General features: G+C 56.6%; 1 protein-coding gene across 1 annotated transcript in view; it reads right to left on the minus strand.

The window, feature by feature from the left end:
* ELMO1 (engulfment and cell motility 1) overlaps nucleotides 1-17698 on the minus strand; it is a 227036-nt gene that overhangs the window by 149271 nt on the left and 60067 nt on the right. The window contains exons 9-10 of the mRNA XM_044676775.1: nucleotides 17272-17506; nucleotides 15959-16090 (exon numbers count right to left, since the gene is read on the minus strand). Coding sequence (XP_044532710.1) covers nucleotides 15959-16090; nucleotides 17272-17506 — 367 coding nt within the window. The remainder of the gene's footprint in view (nucleotides 1-15958; nucleotides 16091-17271; nucleotides 17507-17698) is intronic.

Raw genomic sequence — 17698 nt, forward strand, 5'->3', positions numbered from 1 at the left:
CAGAGAACTGCTCAGCCTGTCTGTCTCCCTAATGCCTCCCCGGAGGCCAAAACAAGGAGCCCGAGGACCGAGGAGGCGACCACGAGCCGCCCTCAGAAATCCTGGAGGGCTCCGTCTCCCCCACTCAGAGACATTCCACAGACTGGGCCTCCGGGCGAAGTACCAAAAGGGATTCAATGGCATGCAAGGAAACAAACCAATGAAGGGGCTGCCATGTGTGAACTATGGCCCCGGGGCCCAGGGAGGCAAAGGAGGAAACAAATGGCTGTCTTCGTCCTCATGGGGCTAACACCCTCCCCGAGGAGAGCGGGCACAGAGAGAAAAAGAGGAAGGGTACAACCTGACAAGAGACAAACTTTTCATCTGCAACAGCCCACAAAAGGAAAGCCCAGAGGCTCCAGCAATCAGGCTTCCAAGAGCTCCCACCCCAGACGAGGGCTGACGTCCCTGTAGGGTGGTCAGCCGCTGTCCAGGAGCCCTGGGGCTGCCCAGAAGGCCTGGCACCACTTATTCTAACCACTGCAGAGCCAAACAAAACTGAGAAGAAACAGTAAAGACCTGCCAGTCCTCATAAAGAGTCTGAAGAAGTGAGAAAATGCAACTGCATTGATAAAATACAATGGTTTAAAACCACTCTGGGGCAAAATTCCAGATTAGGAAAACATGGGACTGTGGGAGCAGAAGAATGGGGCTAGAAGGGCCCATAAGAAGCCATCAACTCCTTCATAAAAGGGGGAAAACCAAAGAGATAATAAGGAAAAAGACTTGTACAAAAATATTCATAGCTGTGCTCTTTGTGGTGGCAAAAAATTGGAAAATAAGAGAATGTCCTTCAAATGGGGACTGGCTGAACAAATTGTGGTATCTGACGGGGATGGAATACTATTGTGCTCAAAGGAATAAAGAACTGGAGGAATTCCATGTGAACTGGAACGACCACCAGGAAGTGATGCAGAGTGAAAGGAGCAGATCCTGGAGAACATTGTACACAGAGATGGATACATTGTAGCACAATCGAATGTAACAGACTTCTCTAACAGCATGCAATGATCCAGAGCAAGACTGAGGAACTTACAAGAAAGAAAACTAGACACATTCAGAGGAAGAACTGTTGGAGGAGAAACACAGAAGAAAAACAACTGCTTGAACACATGGGCTGTTGGGGATATTATTAGGGATGTAGACACTAAACGATAACTCTAGTCCAACTGTCAATAATATGGAATTAGGTCTTGATCAATGATACATGTAAAACCCAGTGGAACTGTGCGTTGGCTAAGGGGGGGCTAGGGGGACTTAGGGGAGGGGAAAAGAACATAAAATATGTAACTATGGGAAAATATTCAAAATAAAAATTAAAAAATAAAATAAAAGGGGGGGGGCAAAGAAAGCACAGAGGAAGTAACCCAGTGATCCATGGCTATCTTTGGCAGGATTCAAATGCCCACCTTGGCCCCAACTTCCACACTCTGGATTCTCCCACATTAATCTCCCACACTAATCTTCCTAAATGACGAGTTTTTGTTGTTTAGTCACTTTAGTCATGTATGACTCTTTGTGACCCCTCTTTTGGGGTTTTCTTGGCAGAGATATTAAATGGTTGCCATTTCTTTCTTCAGGTCATTTTCCAGATAAGGAAACTGGGATAAACAAAGTCAAGTGACTTGCCTACAGTCACCCAGCTAGTGTTTGAGGACAAATTTGAACTAGAATCTTCCTGGCCATATCAGGCCTGGCACTCTATCCACTGTACCATCTAGTTGACCAAACTGCAAGTAGAACATTAGGAAAAAGATCATATTTGTCTTAAGGACTAAAATAGAAAGCCTGCTAAAATAAGATAAGGAAGAGATAAACTTTCAAAGTAGACCTTTAAAGGGAAATTTGGATGGATAATAAAAAGTTTAGAATAGAAACTGGAAAATCTTACCAAGTAGTAGACACTGAGAAAAAAAAACCCAACAAACCAATATGGGGGTGGGGGTGGGTGGGGAGAGAACTTAAAAATGCAATGCTATAATGAGACATATAGAAGCAAAATCGGAATACTGAAAAATGGGAAGAAAACATACTACATCTAGTTTCAAAAAGGACTAAACTAGGAAACAAGCTGAGTGCAGATAATTTTAAAATCATCGTGTTCTCCAAGAAAAGTATAATTAAATAAAAAGCTTATGTACCACATTCTAAGAAATCAAGGAAGAAACTACTCAGAAATGTTGGAACTTGTAGACAAATTGAAAGAGTCCACAGGTCACCACCTGAAAGAAACCCCAAATTTAATATTCCCAGAAATGTGATTGCCAAATGCCAAAGCTTCTAGGCCAAATAAAAAATACTGCTAACAGTAGACATATTATGCATTAAGGAGCCCCACTTAGAATTATCTAGGGCTTTGCAGTAGTATAAGAAAGGAAAAAAAAGAGTAGGGAAAAAATCCCGAAAGAAAATTGATGATCTCCACATTTTTCTATTAAAAGAATCATGACTGAATAGAATGTCATTTTTTTAACTTTTCCTTTTTAAAATTTAATATTTTATTCTTCCCAATTACATGTAAAAACAACTTTTAACATTCATTTAAAAAATTTCGAGTTTCGGGGGCAGCTGTGGATGGAGAGCCAGGCCTAGAGACAGGAGGTCCTAGGTTCAAATCCGGCCTCAGACACTTCCCAGCGGTGTGACCCTGGGCAAGTCACTTGACCCCCATGGCCTACCCTTACCAATCTTCTGCCTTGGAGCCATTACACAGTATTGACTCCAAGACGGAAGGTAAGGGTTTAAAAAAAAAAAAAAAATTCGAGTTTCAAATTTTCTCTCTCCCCGAGATGGCAAGCAACTTGATATAGGCTATACGTGTACAGTCATGCAAACAAAAAAAAAAAAAAGTCTGAATAGAATTTCTGAAGGCAAAAACAAAAACAAAAACAAAAAACCAGAATCCAGGGGAAATCTACACAGATAACTTGAATCAAGCAACCCGAAAGGGTTAAATGATGAACAAAATGCTCAAGTCCTAAAAGGAGCAGAAGAGACTACGCTGTTTGAGAAACTCGTCATGCCTAAGGGTCAGGGGAGAAGGCAGACGGGGCAGGCCCAGGTACTGGCATTTGGAGAAGAAAAGTGGACGGGATAAGTGTCGCGCCACAATAAGATGCCAGAGTGGAACTCTACTGACTTCAAAGCAGAAAAGCAATACGTACGCCCTCTCTTCAATTTCCCTTCGGTCAGAAAACTCAATCAGCGAGTTTCCCAGAGTCTCTGTGAAGAAATGCTCGGTTAATTATCTATGAACCCTGATGCTTGCAGAGTGGCATCTTTCAGAGAGACAGAAAACGAAGAGTACCACACCATTTTCTAGGGCAGACTTGGTCTCTGCTCGCTTCAGGCGAGAAAGAGAGGGACTAGATGAATGTTGTTCATTTCTAATGATCCACTGGTTTTCCAGCACCCCAGCTCTCACATCAGTCCAATGACAAAAGTAGCATTTCTATAGCACCTCCTATGTGCCAGGCATTGTATTAAGTTATCACATTTGATCCTTGCAACAGCTCTGAGAAAGGTGCTCTCATTGTCCTCATTTTACAGGTAAGGAAACTGAGGTAGGTGAAGTGACTTGCCCAGGGTCACACAGTTAGGAACTATCTGGGGCTGAATTTGAACTCTGATGTGTGCTAACCACTACACCACCTGGTTGCCCTAGTTTGTGTTTTCTTTCTCTGTTGGGTTTTCATAAACAGAAAAGCAAAAGAAACTTGCCTTGAATTCTCAATGAAATATTAAGCTATAAAAATTTATGAGAATTTGGGTGGGGAACATTCATCCTGAACGCACGAGAGGGCGGGGGCTCCTTTACTCCCCCTCCGGATGACAGATGGCATCTGCCCAAGCAGCGTCTCCTTTCTCTTTGTAAGGCTGTCAAAATGTCTACAATGGAACTCTTTTTCAGTCATGAATTGTGATGATGACGGGCATCATCGTCCAGAGTCCCGGCATCTGAGTGCTGCGGGGCCTTGCCCAAGGCCAGAGGAGAGCCAGTCGCAGCCGGGGAGCCGCCTCATTGCCCATCTTTCCTTAGTTATGAGACGGTCGTCGTAGATTTATTTTCCTTTTAGTTTTTGTTGTTGTTTTGTTCTACCTGCCTTGAAATGGAAGCTGCGCGAGCTTTGATGGATTGCCTGGAATTTTCTCTTCTCCCACCATGACGTCCAAGTGCCTCGGTGAGGCCTTGGAAGCACCATTTGTAACTTCCTGCTGACGCGTTCCTCGGTGAACCAGACCAGACAGCTCTTGCCCCCAGCTACGGAGGACGGCTGTTTCTCTTCTCCAAGGACGCCTGTTGTTTTCGGGAGAGCGGTGCCAACCCATTACAGGAAAAAAGAAAACCACCAGCAAACACTCTCTCCAGCCTGGCACCTCCTTTGTAGTTGCCCTGCGCGGCTTTGCCATGGCCCCATTCTGTCGCCTCAGGGCCTCGGGCCTTTTATTCCACAGCTCCAGGCCTGAGCTGCGGTTTGACTTGGCACCTTCCGTGCCCCAGAGACTATGATATGAAAATGGTTCTGTGATGCCCCCCTGCAGCTGCAGATGGCTGCCTTCTCCCTTCGTCATCTCCGTCCGTCCGTCTTCCCGGCCTTGGGCGGGCTTCCTTTACTGTGTCTTTGTGCAGTTCAAGGATGCTCATGAAAGGCTGGAGTTGCCCGTCCATCCCGCAGGATCTTCTCCATGCCTGGCCCATGCCCTCTCCTTGCAGTGTCCTTCTCTAGACCTATTTAACACGTGCCTCTCCTTCTCCGGCTGTGTCTTTCCGTGACGTGGCGCTGCCCACTCTGGCTCACTTAGGCCTTTCTCTGCCACGTGGCCACGGATCTCGGAGGAGTGCCACGACCATTCTAGGCCCCTGAGCTTCCAGCCTCCGTCTGTGGCTGGGCTCTGGCTGGAGGTCAAGCCTTTACCTGCTCTTGCCCGGTCGCTTTCCTGTCTAAAACGCTGCTCCCTGGCCACGGCTCTCGGGACACGTTGCCTTCTCTTGTGAGAAAATAAGCCCCTCGAGGGCGAGCTCTGGCTTACTCACATTTGTAGCCCAGAGCCTGGCAAGCAGAAGTGCTTTTACTACACGCCTTGCGATCATGTACTCACTAAGGAGAGCAGAGACTGTAAACCGTGGGCTGAATGGCGCAGATCTGGGGAGTCGGGGACAACCCGGGGAATAGCCCGGGGAGGCTGAGGCTCTCCCATCTGCAGAATCCATTTGGCTTCTGGGCTCCGAAATCCGCCCTGTCAGGGGCGAGAAACCCGAACTGGCATCTTGTTGGCTGGAGACCAGCCCCGAGACGGGTAAGCCGGAGGGGGCCGGAGAGAAGAAATGGAGGGAGTCTCCGAGTGTCTGGAGGACTGTTGGGAGGAAAAGCGCCTGGCTGGCAACGATGGGCAGACGCGGCAGAGAGAGATTCGGGTTTCGCTTCCGGCCGGTTGTTGGTGTTCAGTCATTTAAGGTCGTGTCCGACTCTTTGTGGCTCCAGTTGGGCTTTTCTTGGCAAAGATACTGGTTGCGGTTGGCCATGACCTTCTCCAGCTCATTTGGCAGATGAGGAAACCGAGGCAAATAGAATTAAATGGCTTATCCAGGTCGTACAACTAGGAAGTGTCTTAAGGATGGACTTGAATTTGGAAGATGACTCTTCCCGGCTCCAGCCACCGCAGCACACCAAGCTGGAAGAGGCTGGCTGGGGAGACGAGAGGCTCCTTCCCCCTCTCTGGGCCTTCAAACAGAGGCTGGATGGCCTGTGTTGGGCACTCTGGGTCAGCTCCAGATTGGCCCAGAGAGCCTCCCGAGTCTCCCCCAGCTGTCAGGTTCGTGGGCATCTGCCTCAAACGGGAACCCTTCTGGTCCTGCAGTCCAATGAATGCCACGCTGCCAACTCACAGTGCCCCAGCGGCACCCACCAACCCCAATCACTGGCCCAACTGGGATGGGCAAGGCTGCTGGGGTTGCTGAAGGAGATTCCCCCCCCTCCCCCGGAGCTCACTGGCCCCAAGACTCCTCTCTGGCTAGGCCATCGCCCTCACGAGATCCCTCCTGAATGCTGGAGGATCGTACTGGCTGCCTGGTACCAAGGAGGCCCCCTCAGCAAACACCGGACAGCCGAGTGAAACGCGTGTCTGGGACTCTGTCAACACGCCCTACAAAACCCCGACTGAAACGGATCCCTCCCAGGGGTTGGCTACTGTGGCCGGGTGCTGTTCGAGGTCCTGGAAATTAAAAAAAGGATAAAAAGGAAAAGGGTTCCTATAGGAAATGTCAACATCACAGCAAGGGAAAGTACGTGCATGTGCCTGCAGGGGCAACCTGGGCCCCCGGGGGCAATAATGCTGCCTAAGGCTCCTGGTGAGAGAGCCAGGCCTCAGGATGGAGGTCCCGGCTCTAACTCTGACCTCAGAAACGTCCTGGCGGTGTGGTCCTGGGCAAGTCCCTTCACCCAACTGCCTAGCTCGCAGGGCTCTTCTGCTAATGTCACTCTAAGAGTGTGAGTGTCTGAAAGGAATACTGATTTCTGCCTGGAATACGAGCTTCGGAAATCCGGTTCCACCATGGAGGCCAGAAATCGTCTGCTTCTGGAATTCTGGGAACGAGAACCACCACCAACCAACGGCCTGCCCTTATTCGCAGTGGGTAAAACTTGGGCGTCGGGTGGAGCATCCACCACGCGTTGCCGATGGGCTAACCGGGGAGACAAGAAGGAGACCCCTTTGTAGGAAGGAGGAACAGACGAGACAAACTGGACATAATCAGGGAGGACTGCGGATGCAGCTGAAGTTCCGTAGATACTGCAGGCCCGGAAGACCCGAGTTCGAATCCAACCTCGGACCATTCCTGGCTCTGTGCCCTTGGCCAAGTAACGTTCCTCTGTCTGCTTCGGTTTCCTCAGCTGTGGCACAGGGCTAACGAGAGCACCACCTCGTAGGGCTGTTGGATCAAATGGAAATCATCGTTTCTGCGGGATCAGCAGAGTGCCCAGCGTGGAGGAGGTCACGGAACGTGGATTCCCTCCCTCCCCGGGGAGAGCTCTGGCGTTAGCCATCCCTTGGCTGGAAGGAGGCCCAAGTCCATCCCTTTTCCCCGTCCCTTGTGTTCTGCAGGGCAGGCCCAGCCGCCGCGAGCTGGGGTCTCCCCCTGGGAATGGGGGGCTGCCCTTCCCCCCTCAGGCAAGGCTCCCCCAGAACTTCGGGAAGGACAGGGACGAGAGAAGCCAAGGAGAAAGGCAGGCAGGCTCCCCGCTGGCCGCTCCGAGGGCGGCCGCTCGGCTGGGCTTAATAAGATGTGACAGCGCTGCGGCACCTCATGCATTATGGAACGCCATATTGCTCCCATCCAGGGCAGCCTCAGCCCCAAAAGATGCAAATGAGCATTTAGCTATGCTAATGCTTTCATCCTGATTACTGGATCTCTTCCTGGACTGGCTGGTTCAGGAAAGGGAAGAAAAAGATATTCCACACAATGGCAAAGGCTGAAAGATGCTGGAGGAGCCTCTCGTTGATCCCCTTCGGGATGACATTTTGGGGGAAACTGGCCGAACTCTGTTCTTGGCACACGAGGCCCAGGAACAAGGGCCAGACTCGGGGCACGTGCAGCGAGCGGGAGGGGGGCTTCGGCCTTTCGGGAATCTTCCCCCTGATGCTCCGACCTGTCGTGAGAAGGAGCCCCCCTTCCCTCCCTCAGCCTGGCCACTCGCACGCTCTCAGGAGGCTCCCCGATGCCTCTGGCCCCGGGAGAGCAGGAGGGCGGCTCGTCCTTCTTGCTAGGCAGCCTCCCACCTCTACGCGGGGACCGTGTGGTGGCTCCCTTGGGCCAAAGGCCGAACGTCCCCAGACCTATCCCGGGGGAGCTTCCTCCCCAGCCGGAGGGTGAGCAAGAGGAAATGCCCCCAAGACCTCCCTGACCGCCGGAACACCAACGTGCCACTGGGGTGGGCAGCTGCCCGGCAGCCCGTGATCCCGGACGTCCTGCAGAAGTGACAGCTACATCGGGAAAACTGGCCCCAAAGCACCCGCTGCTCCCCTGGAGCCCTCCTAAGCCAAAGCTTAGGGTTCCCTAAGAAGGACGGGCCGGACGGGAGAGCGTGTCCTCCATCTTTGGCTCTGGGCCCTTCTCCTCGGCTCTCAGATCCGGGGCCCGGGGGGCAGCAGCAGGAAAACGGCAATGACTGATCTACGGCCACCAGCTGTCAGCAGCTTCGAGCTCCCCTTCGGCCAAGGCCACACAGGCTGATGACAAGTCCGAGACCAGCAAAGTCAATTGTGTCCGAAGTCAGCCAGGTCAGCCTGGCACCGCGGTGAAAGCAAAGTGAACAAAGCCTCCGCCAATGGCACTGCCAGGGCCACTGCTCTCCTCAGAGACAAAGGCCTCCCCTGGGGGCACGGAGGACGGTCAGTCCCAAGGACGGCGTCCTCTTGGGAACAGACTCCCCGAGGGCAGAGAAGTGGGCACTCAGGGCCTGGCGGATGGTGGCCACTTTACTGAATGCTCCGTGACGACCGAGGAGGCAGAAAAGGCCAAGGTGGTGCCCAATGGCATACTGGCCATCACTGGACAACCGGAGAGAGCTCGTAGCTTGCCGACAGCGTGGCCAGGCACGTTCTTTGGCGGACCAGCGGGCCGCTCCTCGTGCAGGAATGACTTCCCTCCTAAGGTGGGCTTCCTCCAGGGCTCCTCCATTACCTGGCCCGGACGACCGGGCATCGGTTCTCTTATTCCCGGTGGTCGTCCCCACGAAGAATGCAGGCCTCTGCGGGCAGGGGCTGTAGGGCTGTTCTCCGCTTGTCCCCAACCCCCGGCACGGTCCCAGGAGGGCAGGGAAGGCCATCTGGCAAGCCTCTGGTTACCGTGGGCCAGGCTTTCCACAGGATCTCCTTCTCTCCTCCTAACCCAGGAAGGTGAAGGCTATTGTGATGGCCCTGCTACAGCTGAGGAAACGGAGGCGAGCAGAGGTGAAATAACTTGCCTAGGGTCATATACCTAGAAAGTCACTCGGGCTGAATTTGAACTCGGGTCTTCCTGACTCCAGACCCAGCGCTCCACTCGCTGCCTAGCACGTGGGAGGCACGTGATCCTAGAGCTGAACTGTTGCCTGGAATCAGGAGTGGCCCATCCTCATCCCTCTTTCAGCCATCATTACTGGATATTGTTCCCGAGGCAGAGGAGCAAAAAGGGCTAGGGAATGGGGTGAAGTGACTTGCCCAAGGTCACACAGCTAGGCCAGATTTGAACCCAAGACCTCCCATCTCCAGGCCTGGCTCTCCATCCACTGAGCTGCCCACTTTGTCCCTTATTCGGACATCCCCATCCAGCACCTCCATGATGCCCTTTCTGGGGGAAGAAGCATCCGTGCCCGGGTGGGCGGATGGGCGACAAAAGCGCCTCAGACGTGTCCTCTCCTCCCTCCACAGCCTGGGACGCTGGCCTCAACTCGGGGTTTGGTCCCGGAAAACTCGCTTCCACAAAGCCAGCTTGGCTGGTTTCTCTAAGGCCGCTCTCGGGGGCCCCCGGAGAGAGACACGAGTCCCCCCTCTCCGGCTCGGGGGGACGACCAGGAGCCAGCCTGCCTGTCTCCCCGTGAAGCTCTGCTTTGTCATCCTTGGGGCTCGCGGCCCCCGGCAGCGAAGGGCCGTCCTGGGTGGGCCGTCCCGGCAGGCCGGGCTTCCCAGCGGCCTCTCCAACTCCTGAGGGGGCAGCCTGAGGGCCGAGACGAGTCCACGGCACGAGGCTCATCCCAAACGGGCTCAGTTTGAGCCTGAACAGAATGGCGAAGGCCAGCGTTTCCACGAGCCTGTCCCCGGGATTCCTCATGGAGCCCACTCACGTCTGGCCGGGGAATCGGGCCCAATGCGGCCCCCCCAGCCTCGGTTTCCCCGAGCGTCAGACGGGAAGGGCAGCCTCTGCGAGGCCCGAGGCCCCTTCTGGCACGAGCGTTCCATGGTCTTAGCGGATGGGCCCGACGCCTCAGAGCTTCCCTCCGCTTGTCTCCCGCGGCCTTGACACGCTGCGGCCGCGGCTCCCAGACCAGCCCTGAGAGCCGGGGTGACGGGCCTGAGCCTGGCCCTGGAGGCCAAGTGAGCCAGAAGAGAGCACGAGTGTGTGAGGAGCAGAGCTGGGGAGTCCCTCGGGCGCCGGCCCAGCATTCCCTCTCCACTTGGGGCGTCCCGCGTCACCCCTGAAGCTCGTTCTGCCAAACGCCAAGGAAGGGCCATCGAGGCAGGCGGTGGGAAACCAGGCTGGTGCTTTTTCTCAGAGGAACTGGGGAGTCATGGCAGCTTCTGGGACCAGGGAGTGACCTGGTGAGAGGTAAGAAGAGGCCTCGGCTCCGCGGAGCAGCGCTGAGCATCCCGGCCAGAGAAGAGGATGCTGGTCGGCTGGACGTCCTCTCCTTGGACCTCCCTGAGCCCTCGAATGCTTTTAAACTTGGGCAGTGACGGGCAAACCCCGGCCCGCAGGCCAGAAGGGCCCCCTGAAATGTTCTATTGGGCAGCTTAACAGCATTCCTGATCTGGCGAATACAAGTAGGACACAATACAGTGAAACTTGGAAAGAGCTGCCTTAGAAACAGACGGACAGAGGAGCATCTCCTTTCCTTTGGCCCCTCTTTAAGTCTGCCCAGCACTGGGCTAGTGGGTGCAGCTACATGGTCAGGGTTAGAGACGGGAGGTCCTGGGTTCCAATGTGGCCTCAGACACTTCCCGGCTGTGTGACCCTGGGTGAGTCACTTGACCCCCATGGCCTAGCCTTTACCACCCTTTAGCCTTAGATCCGATACGACAGAGAGTACTGATTCTCACACAGAAAGTCGGGGCTTTTTAACATAAAAAGAAAGTCCACCACGCTGGGCACGAGCCCCGGGGATGTGTGAAGAGGGGCTGCTAGTGGGCGGCGGGTCTACTGGAGGATGATGCCCGCAGGGGCCAGCCAGCAGCCCGGGCACTTGAGAAAAACAAGAGCCTCAGCCGTGAGGCTGGGAGCCGGGCAGCGAGTGCCCTCTAGTGCCGCCCTTCTCCTGGCTTCCGCAGACACGCACGAGGAGCGGGGAGGGCAGTCTGGGGGTCATCGGAGGCGGTCAGGGCTGGCCGCAGGGGCCCCCGGCCCGTCTGTGTGCCAGGAGGGGCCCCACAGGAGAGCGTGCAGAGAAGGAAGCCGAGACGCCGATGGAGGAGCCGCAGGTCAGGAGGGCGGCCGACGTCTGCTGGCTCGCCAGCCCTCCTCGGCTCGCCTCTAAAGCTTTGTCCAGGAACACGGCAGCCAGGCCAGAGGCAGGGCCAGGTCCTGCCTCCCCCGACACGGGTCCTCCTCGGGATCCAGCCTGTGCTCCGCTCCTGCCTCCAGCCTCTCCCCGGCACGGCCGTGTTCCACATGCGTGTGTCAGGAGCACCCTCTAGTGAGCACAGAGCGCAGTGTGCCGGGAGGCTGGGAAAGGCTGGAAAGCAGAGCCAGGAGAGGGGCCGCGGCCCTGGGCAGGCCTGAGAGGAGGGACCCGCAGCGGGAGAGCCAGGGCTGGCTGCCCGCCGCTTTGGGAACCCTCTGAGGAAGCCTGCCTGGCGTTGGGGCCACAGTGACAGGGCCCCGGCTGGAGAGGGCCCGGCCCTGTGCCAGGGAAGGGGGTGAGAGCCCCTCTCTGGGCCCAGCCACCCTGCTGAGCCCCCAGAGCTTGTCCTCCCGGGCCCCCTAAGTCACAGAAGCGAAGGGCAGGCCCAGGAGGCCAGGCAGGCCGGATGAGAGCAGGGCCGGACCTCCCAGCTCCCAGGCCATGGACCCGCCATCCAAAGGCCCTCTGGATCTGGCTCTTGGTCCCTGGCCCTTCTCTTGTGCCTGAGCCCTTCAGGCGTCCTCCTAAGCCCCGGCCCCCCAGCCCACACCTCCTGGATGCTCTCCTTTGGCCACGCTGGCTGGCATTCCTGACGCCCTGGGCACCCCCTGGGCACCGAGGACAGAGGCAGGGCCTGGAGCAGGGCCCTCACAGGTCTGAGAAAGGCCCCGAGGCCAAGCCTTGTCTACAGTCCAGCCTGGGAAGGTCGGCACCAAGAGGCTGTGACCTGGCCAGGGTCACGCTGTCTGTATTTGGCCGAGGGCCGAGGGCAGCCCCTGCGGGCTCTCTCTGCTGGGCTCCTGGGGCTGTCCGTGATTACTGTCCACACTGATCACCCCAACATTGCTCAGCAAGGAGGGGACATGAAGGTGAAAGAATGCGCCGGCCTCCAAGTGCCAGCCACAGAGGCCAGGGACGGGCCCCGACACGTGGGGGGGAGGGTGGCTCAGCACTGCTCCCCAGAACAGACCCTGTCGGGGCGGGGAGCCTGGAGGAGGGGGTGCGGCCCCTTCATGGCCCGTCTGGGCAATTCTGCCACCAGAAGCGTCCACTCCTCACCCTCCCCTCGCCCATCCTCTCTCGGGCTGCTCACAGCTGTCCTGCGTCCGCTTTCTGGCCAAACGGCCTCAGGGTGCCAGGAGGAGACAGGACAGTCCCCCGGCCGGCCCTCCGCGGCCTGGCCCTCTGTCCACTCCAGCGAGGAGACCTGGGATGCGGGAAACCCGCTCTTTGTCTTCGCTTAGTCCGGGCCAGCCTGGGGTCCCCTCCTGCTCTGTTCTGCCTCCGTTAGCACACCTGCAGGCCTTCCCGTCCCTTCTGCCAACAGCTACGGGGCCTTGGGAGCACCTGAGCACGTGGGACCGAGCCTCTTGGGGGGAAGGCCAGACTGGGGGCCCTGAATGCCACCCTCGGAGACAACTGTACCACTGGCACAGGGCGGACACTTAGCGGGGAAACGGGCCGTGCCAGAGGATTCCGAGTGTCCCCCCTCGGAACCTTAGAGACAAGGTCCCTGGAGATGGCCGAGACCCGGAGACGGCGGGTCTGGGCCAAGGCGGCCCGCTGCTGCGGAACTGGAACTCGCGTCTTCCTGCTCCAAACGCGGCTGCTCGTTCCGGAAAGCAGGCCGCCTCTCTGAGGTTCTGGAACGAGTCCTCCTGCCTGGTTTTACTGGGCTGCGCAGAGCCTGGACAGGAGGCTCGCTGGGCTTCTGTGGCCGCCCCGGGCCGGACGCGTCTCCCGGCGCCATTCCGGACGGACAGCTCAGACTGCCACGATGACCTGGTCTGGGCTGGCGAGCAAACCTCACCCGGATACGAGGGGGAACTTCCTCGAGAAATGCTGCGAGTGTCCTAAGGGCCGGCCTCCCTCCCTCTCCTCCAGCCTCAACACTCCTGAAATCCGGCCGGCTGATGGCCGAGCGATGGTCACTAAGGGTTCGAGGGGAAGGAAGCGCCAATGAGACGAGACACCATCATCCCATTTTAAGAAACTGGCTCAGGCAGCGAGGTCACTCAGTGGGTAGAGTTAGCCCTAGAGGTGGAAGGTCCTGGGTTCAAATCTGGCCGCAGATGCATCTTTGCTGTGTGACCCTGGGCAAGTCACTTCACCCTGCTTTTTTCCTCATCTGTAAAATGGGCTGGAGAAGAAACAGCTCACTGTTCCAAGAGCCAGAAGGGGTCATGGGGAGTCGGACATGACTGAAACCACAACAAAACGACCGCTTGGACGTTCAGCCTGGCCGGGGTTCTCTTCCCCTTCTCCCACGCTCTGGAGCCAATGCTGACCCCCTTTCAATGTCTGCACACTCTCCAGCTCTCCAGTGGGGTCACGGAGGGTCGGGGCTCTTGTTCAGACACACCCACAAACTGCCGAGACGACCCCCCATCTCAGAAGCCACCGACATCCTGCGGGGCCAGGGCTGACCCCGAGACGGTCCAGGCCCCTCCTGCTCTGATCAGTGGCCCCGAAGGAGCCTGTTAGGGCGCTCGTGGAAGGCCTCCTCCCGGACGGAGCTTGTAGGAACCCTTCAGGAACTCAGCCCTTGATTCGCTTCCAAAATGGCAGCCGCCTTCCACATGGACCCCACATGGACCCCACAGACACCCCTAAGCGTCCCTTAAAGTCTGCTGCTCTCCCCTGACACCAGCCCAGGGTCTCGGCCCCAAGAGCTCACCCTGAGCCCATTCTGTCCTACTGAGTCCCACCAGAGGTCAGCCCCCACCTCCTTGGGGATAGCTGGAGATCCCCCGGTGCCCCCTCCATCCTCCTGGCATGCCAGCTCTGTCTCTGTCCCGGGCAGAGGGCGAGTGTTAGCACATTCCAGTGGGCCCAACACATCCTTTGCCAAAGATGCCCACCAAGAAGGCCGGGCCTCCTCCGTGAAATCTAGTATTTCTGTGATTGTTCCCATGGGTGACATCTCTGGAATCCAGGCCTGGAGGGGGAGCTGGCCCACGGGTCCTGGGCCCATCCCTAGCCTCCTCAGGACCTGCTTCCTTCCCTCGTCCTGATCTGCCAGGCGATTTTGCATAGGGCTTCAGAGGCCGCCATCATTGGCCCTCTTTGGCCTCCAGGAGAAGGCCCTGCCTGTTGGGAAGCATGTGGGGGGCATTGTTGACAATGACTCCCCCACAAAGAGCCCCCAGAAGGCAGTGGGGCCATCAGCTATATCCTGCAAGCCTTGGGGGACAAGCAAACAAGGGCTTCTTAGGAAGGAGTCTCAAGGTCCAGGACGGATGGGCCTCCAGCCCATCCTTCAAAGCCTCCCTTCAAAGAGGCATGAAGTGGTACTGGCAGCACGAGTCCAATTTTTCCAGAAGGTCCATCAGGGAAAAAGAGCTGGGCATGCCTGATCTCAGAAAGGAGAGTGAGTCACACACTGGGCCCCATAGCCCGCCACAGTCACGGGGGTGAAAGACTCTGCAAGCAGCCCAGGGGGTGTGAGGTGGACAGCCAGCTTGGGGGGGGGGCAGTCTGGCACTTCTGCCATTCCTGCCTCATTGGGTTCCTTCCAAGTCTGGATGGATGGTCCATGCCAGAAGCAAGATGGTGGCACCTGTGTTACACAGTGGCTCGGCTATGTCTTCAAGACTGGAGAGGCACTACCCTTTGATCCAGCCATACCACTGCTGGGGTTTACCCCAAAGAGATAATAAGGAAAAAGACTTGTACAAAAATATTTATAGCCGCGCTCTTTGTAGTGGCAAAAAAATTGGAAAATGAGGGGCCTTCAATTGGGGATTGGCTGAACAAATGGTGGTATGTGATGGTGATAGAATACTATTGTGCTCAAAGGAATAATGAACTGGAGGAATTCCATGTGAACTGGAACGACCTCCAGGAAGTGATGCAGAGTGAAAGGAGCAGAACTAGGAGAACATTGTACAGAGACTGATACATTGTAGCACAATCGAATGTAATGGATTTCTGTACTAGCAGCAACGCAATGACCCAGGACAATCCCGAGGGACTTAGGAGAAAGAATGTATCCACATGCTGAGAAAGAACTGTGGGAGCAGAATTGTAGAACTGCATGATCAACCATGTAGTGCGACAGCGATGTGATTGGGGTTTTGATGTTAAAGGATCCTCTACTGCAAATATGAATAACATGGAAATAGATTTTGAACACTGATAACCCAGTAGATAACAAGGATAACCCAGTGGTGGAACTGCTTGTTGGCTTTGGGAGGGGGAGGAAAGAGTAGGGAGGAAGGGAGAATCATGTAACCATGGAAAAATATTCTAAATAAAAATAAAAAAAAAAGACTTCCCCCTCCACTTCACCCCCCAATGCTGATTGATAGATCATCAGAACCTGCTACCCGATGGAGGCCCAGACAGGTGAAGAGCTTTACCTGGAGCTGCATAGCCAGCCTGGCTCTGAGGGGGTCTGTGCGCTCAGGGAGAAAATGAGTTCTCCTAAGCCCCAAGGCTCCTGGGCACAAATCCAGCAGCCATCTAAGGCACTGTCTGGGACCTCCTTGAATCCAGGGCCCAGAGGAGCTTCTAGGGATGCTTCATTGAAACCAGCTGAGGGGATGGAGGCTAGGAGGCTCTGAGGCCAGCAAGGAGAGGCCCGGAGACCACCAGGTACTTACGATGAAGCCCAGCTTTTTGTAGTCCCGCGTGTACATGGACTTGCGCTTTTCCATGCTCCCGCTGCTGTTGCTGGGCTCACACTCGGCGTCGAAGGCGATGCGTCTCAGCTCAAAGATGATGTCCCTCTGGGCCTGTGACAGGGAAGAAGAGAACCGCTGACATTTCTGCAACACCGTTCTGAGGGGAGCACTCTGATGGGCCCCTTTTGTGGATGAGTAAACTGAGGTTTGGAAAGGGGAAGGGACTTGCCCAAGGTCACACAGAGCCAGGATTCCAGAGCAGGGGTTCCTGACACAAAGCCCAGGACTCTGTCTATTCTTCCCATGTCTCCAGCCATGACCTCATCATGATAAAGGACTCACACCTAAGAGTGGGGCCTTCTAGGCTCGACTGGGCCCTCCCCTGTCCCTCAGGCCCTGCCGAGCTCTACCCTGGGTGTCTGGGAGGCCTGTGGGAGCCACACACCCATCCTTCAGGAGGGGAGCCCCACCAAGAGCCAAGGAGATGGAGGGGCTCCAGAAACCCTGTCAGGCAGCAGCCTCGGCCTGGGAGGCTTCCCGCCTCCATCCCTGCCAGGCCATGCCCTCCAGGGCTTGAGAGCTGAGGGCCAGGAGAAGGCCACAGGGCGGGTGGCCGGCAGTGTCCTTCCCTGTCATCGTGGCCACGGACAGACCACAGGAGGCAGATCTTAGGCCCCGACCCCACACCGAGCCCAGATACAGGGGGCAAAGGTAGGTCTAGAGGGGGCTCGGCTGTGGGGATGTGTCGTCCTGAGGGTACAGGGAAGATGCCAGTGTAGGTGCCGGGGGGGATCTGGGCACGGGGCAAGGAGTGAGGCACGGGCAAGGCTAGAGAGAGAGGGACTGACAGAGAGAGACAGAAAGACAGACAGAGAGGCAGACCTCGGTCCTTTCCTCATCACGTCCCCCAGAATGCAGAGTAATGGGCAGACGTCTCCCCCCGAGAGCCCCTCCAAAGAAGGGGAGACGACTCTGAGCACTTCAAGGAAAAGGAGGAGGCCGAGAGGGAAGGCCCGGAGCTCTGTAACGGCCTCCCTGGCAGGTCGGCCTATCAGGCCGAGGATGTCGGCGGAAGGCCGAGGCCCTGCCCCTCCCGGGCTCTCCCCAGGACCAAGGCCCCGACATGGGAAAGGCTAGCCGTAAGCCTCTAAGCAGGCAGGCAGTCAGGCCTGGAGGTGGCCGGTCCCGAGTTCCAATCTGACCCGCACGGAAGCCCCCAGCCCAGCGCCTGCCTCGCTCGTGCCTCGGCACGCGGCTGCCTGTGGGACGGAAGGGGGGCTCCGAAGGCTCACCTGGTCCTGGGGGTCCATCTTGGTCATCATCCTGTCCTCCAGGAGGTTGAAGGTGAGCACCTGCAGGACGTACAGCTGGTGGGCCATCTCGTTGTTGATGGCTCTCTGGGCTCGGATGACGTGCTGCGGGACGGGGAGGGGAGAGAAGCCCACACGGGGCAGGTGAGGGGCGCAGTCAGGGTGGAGGGGGGGCCCCGGAGCCTGGACCGTGAGGCTCCCACCCTCGAGGGCACCTCTGCGGTTCTGAGTGCGAGGGAGAGGGGAGGCGGCATCCTGAAGTGCCTGCTGTGTGCCAGGCAAACAGGGCATGAGGCCGCCCTCCAGCTCCACCGCAGCAGGGCATGCAGAGGGGCTGCCCCCCTCCCTCCGGGTCAGGCTGCCTCCCCTCCCCCCTCCCTCTGGGTCAGGCTGCCCCCCCCCCCCCCCC

The sequence above is a fragment of the Gracilinanus agilis genome, chromosome 1, assembly GCF_016433145.1.
Source record: "Gracilinanus agilis isolate LMUSP501 chromosome 1, AgileGrace, whole genome shotgun sequence".
In the NCBI taxonomy this organism is placed as follows: domain Eukaryota; kingdom Metazoa; phylum Chordata; class Mammalia; order Didelphimorphia; family Didelphidae; genus Gracilinanus; species Gracilinanus agilis.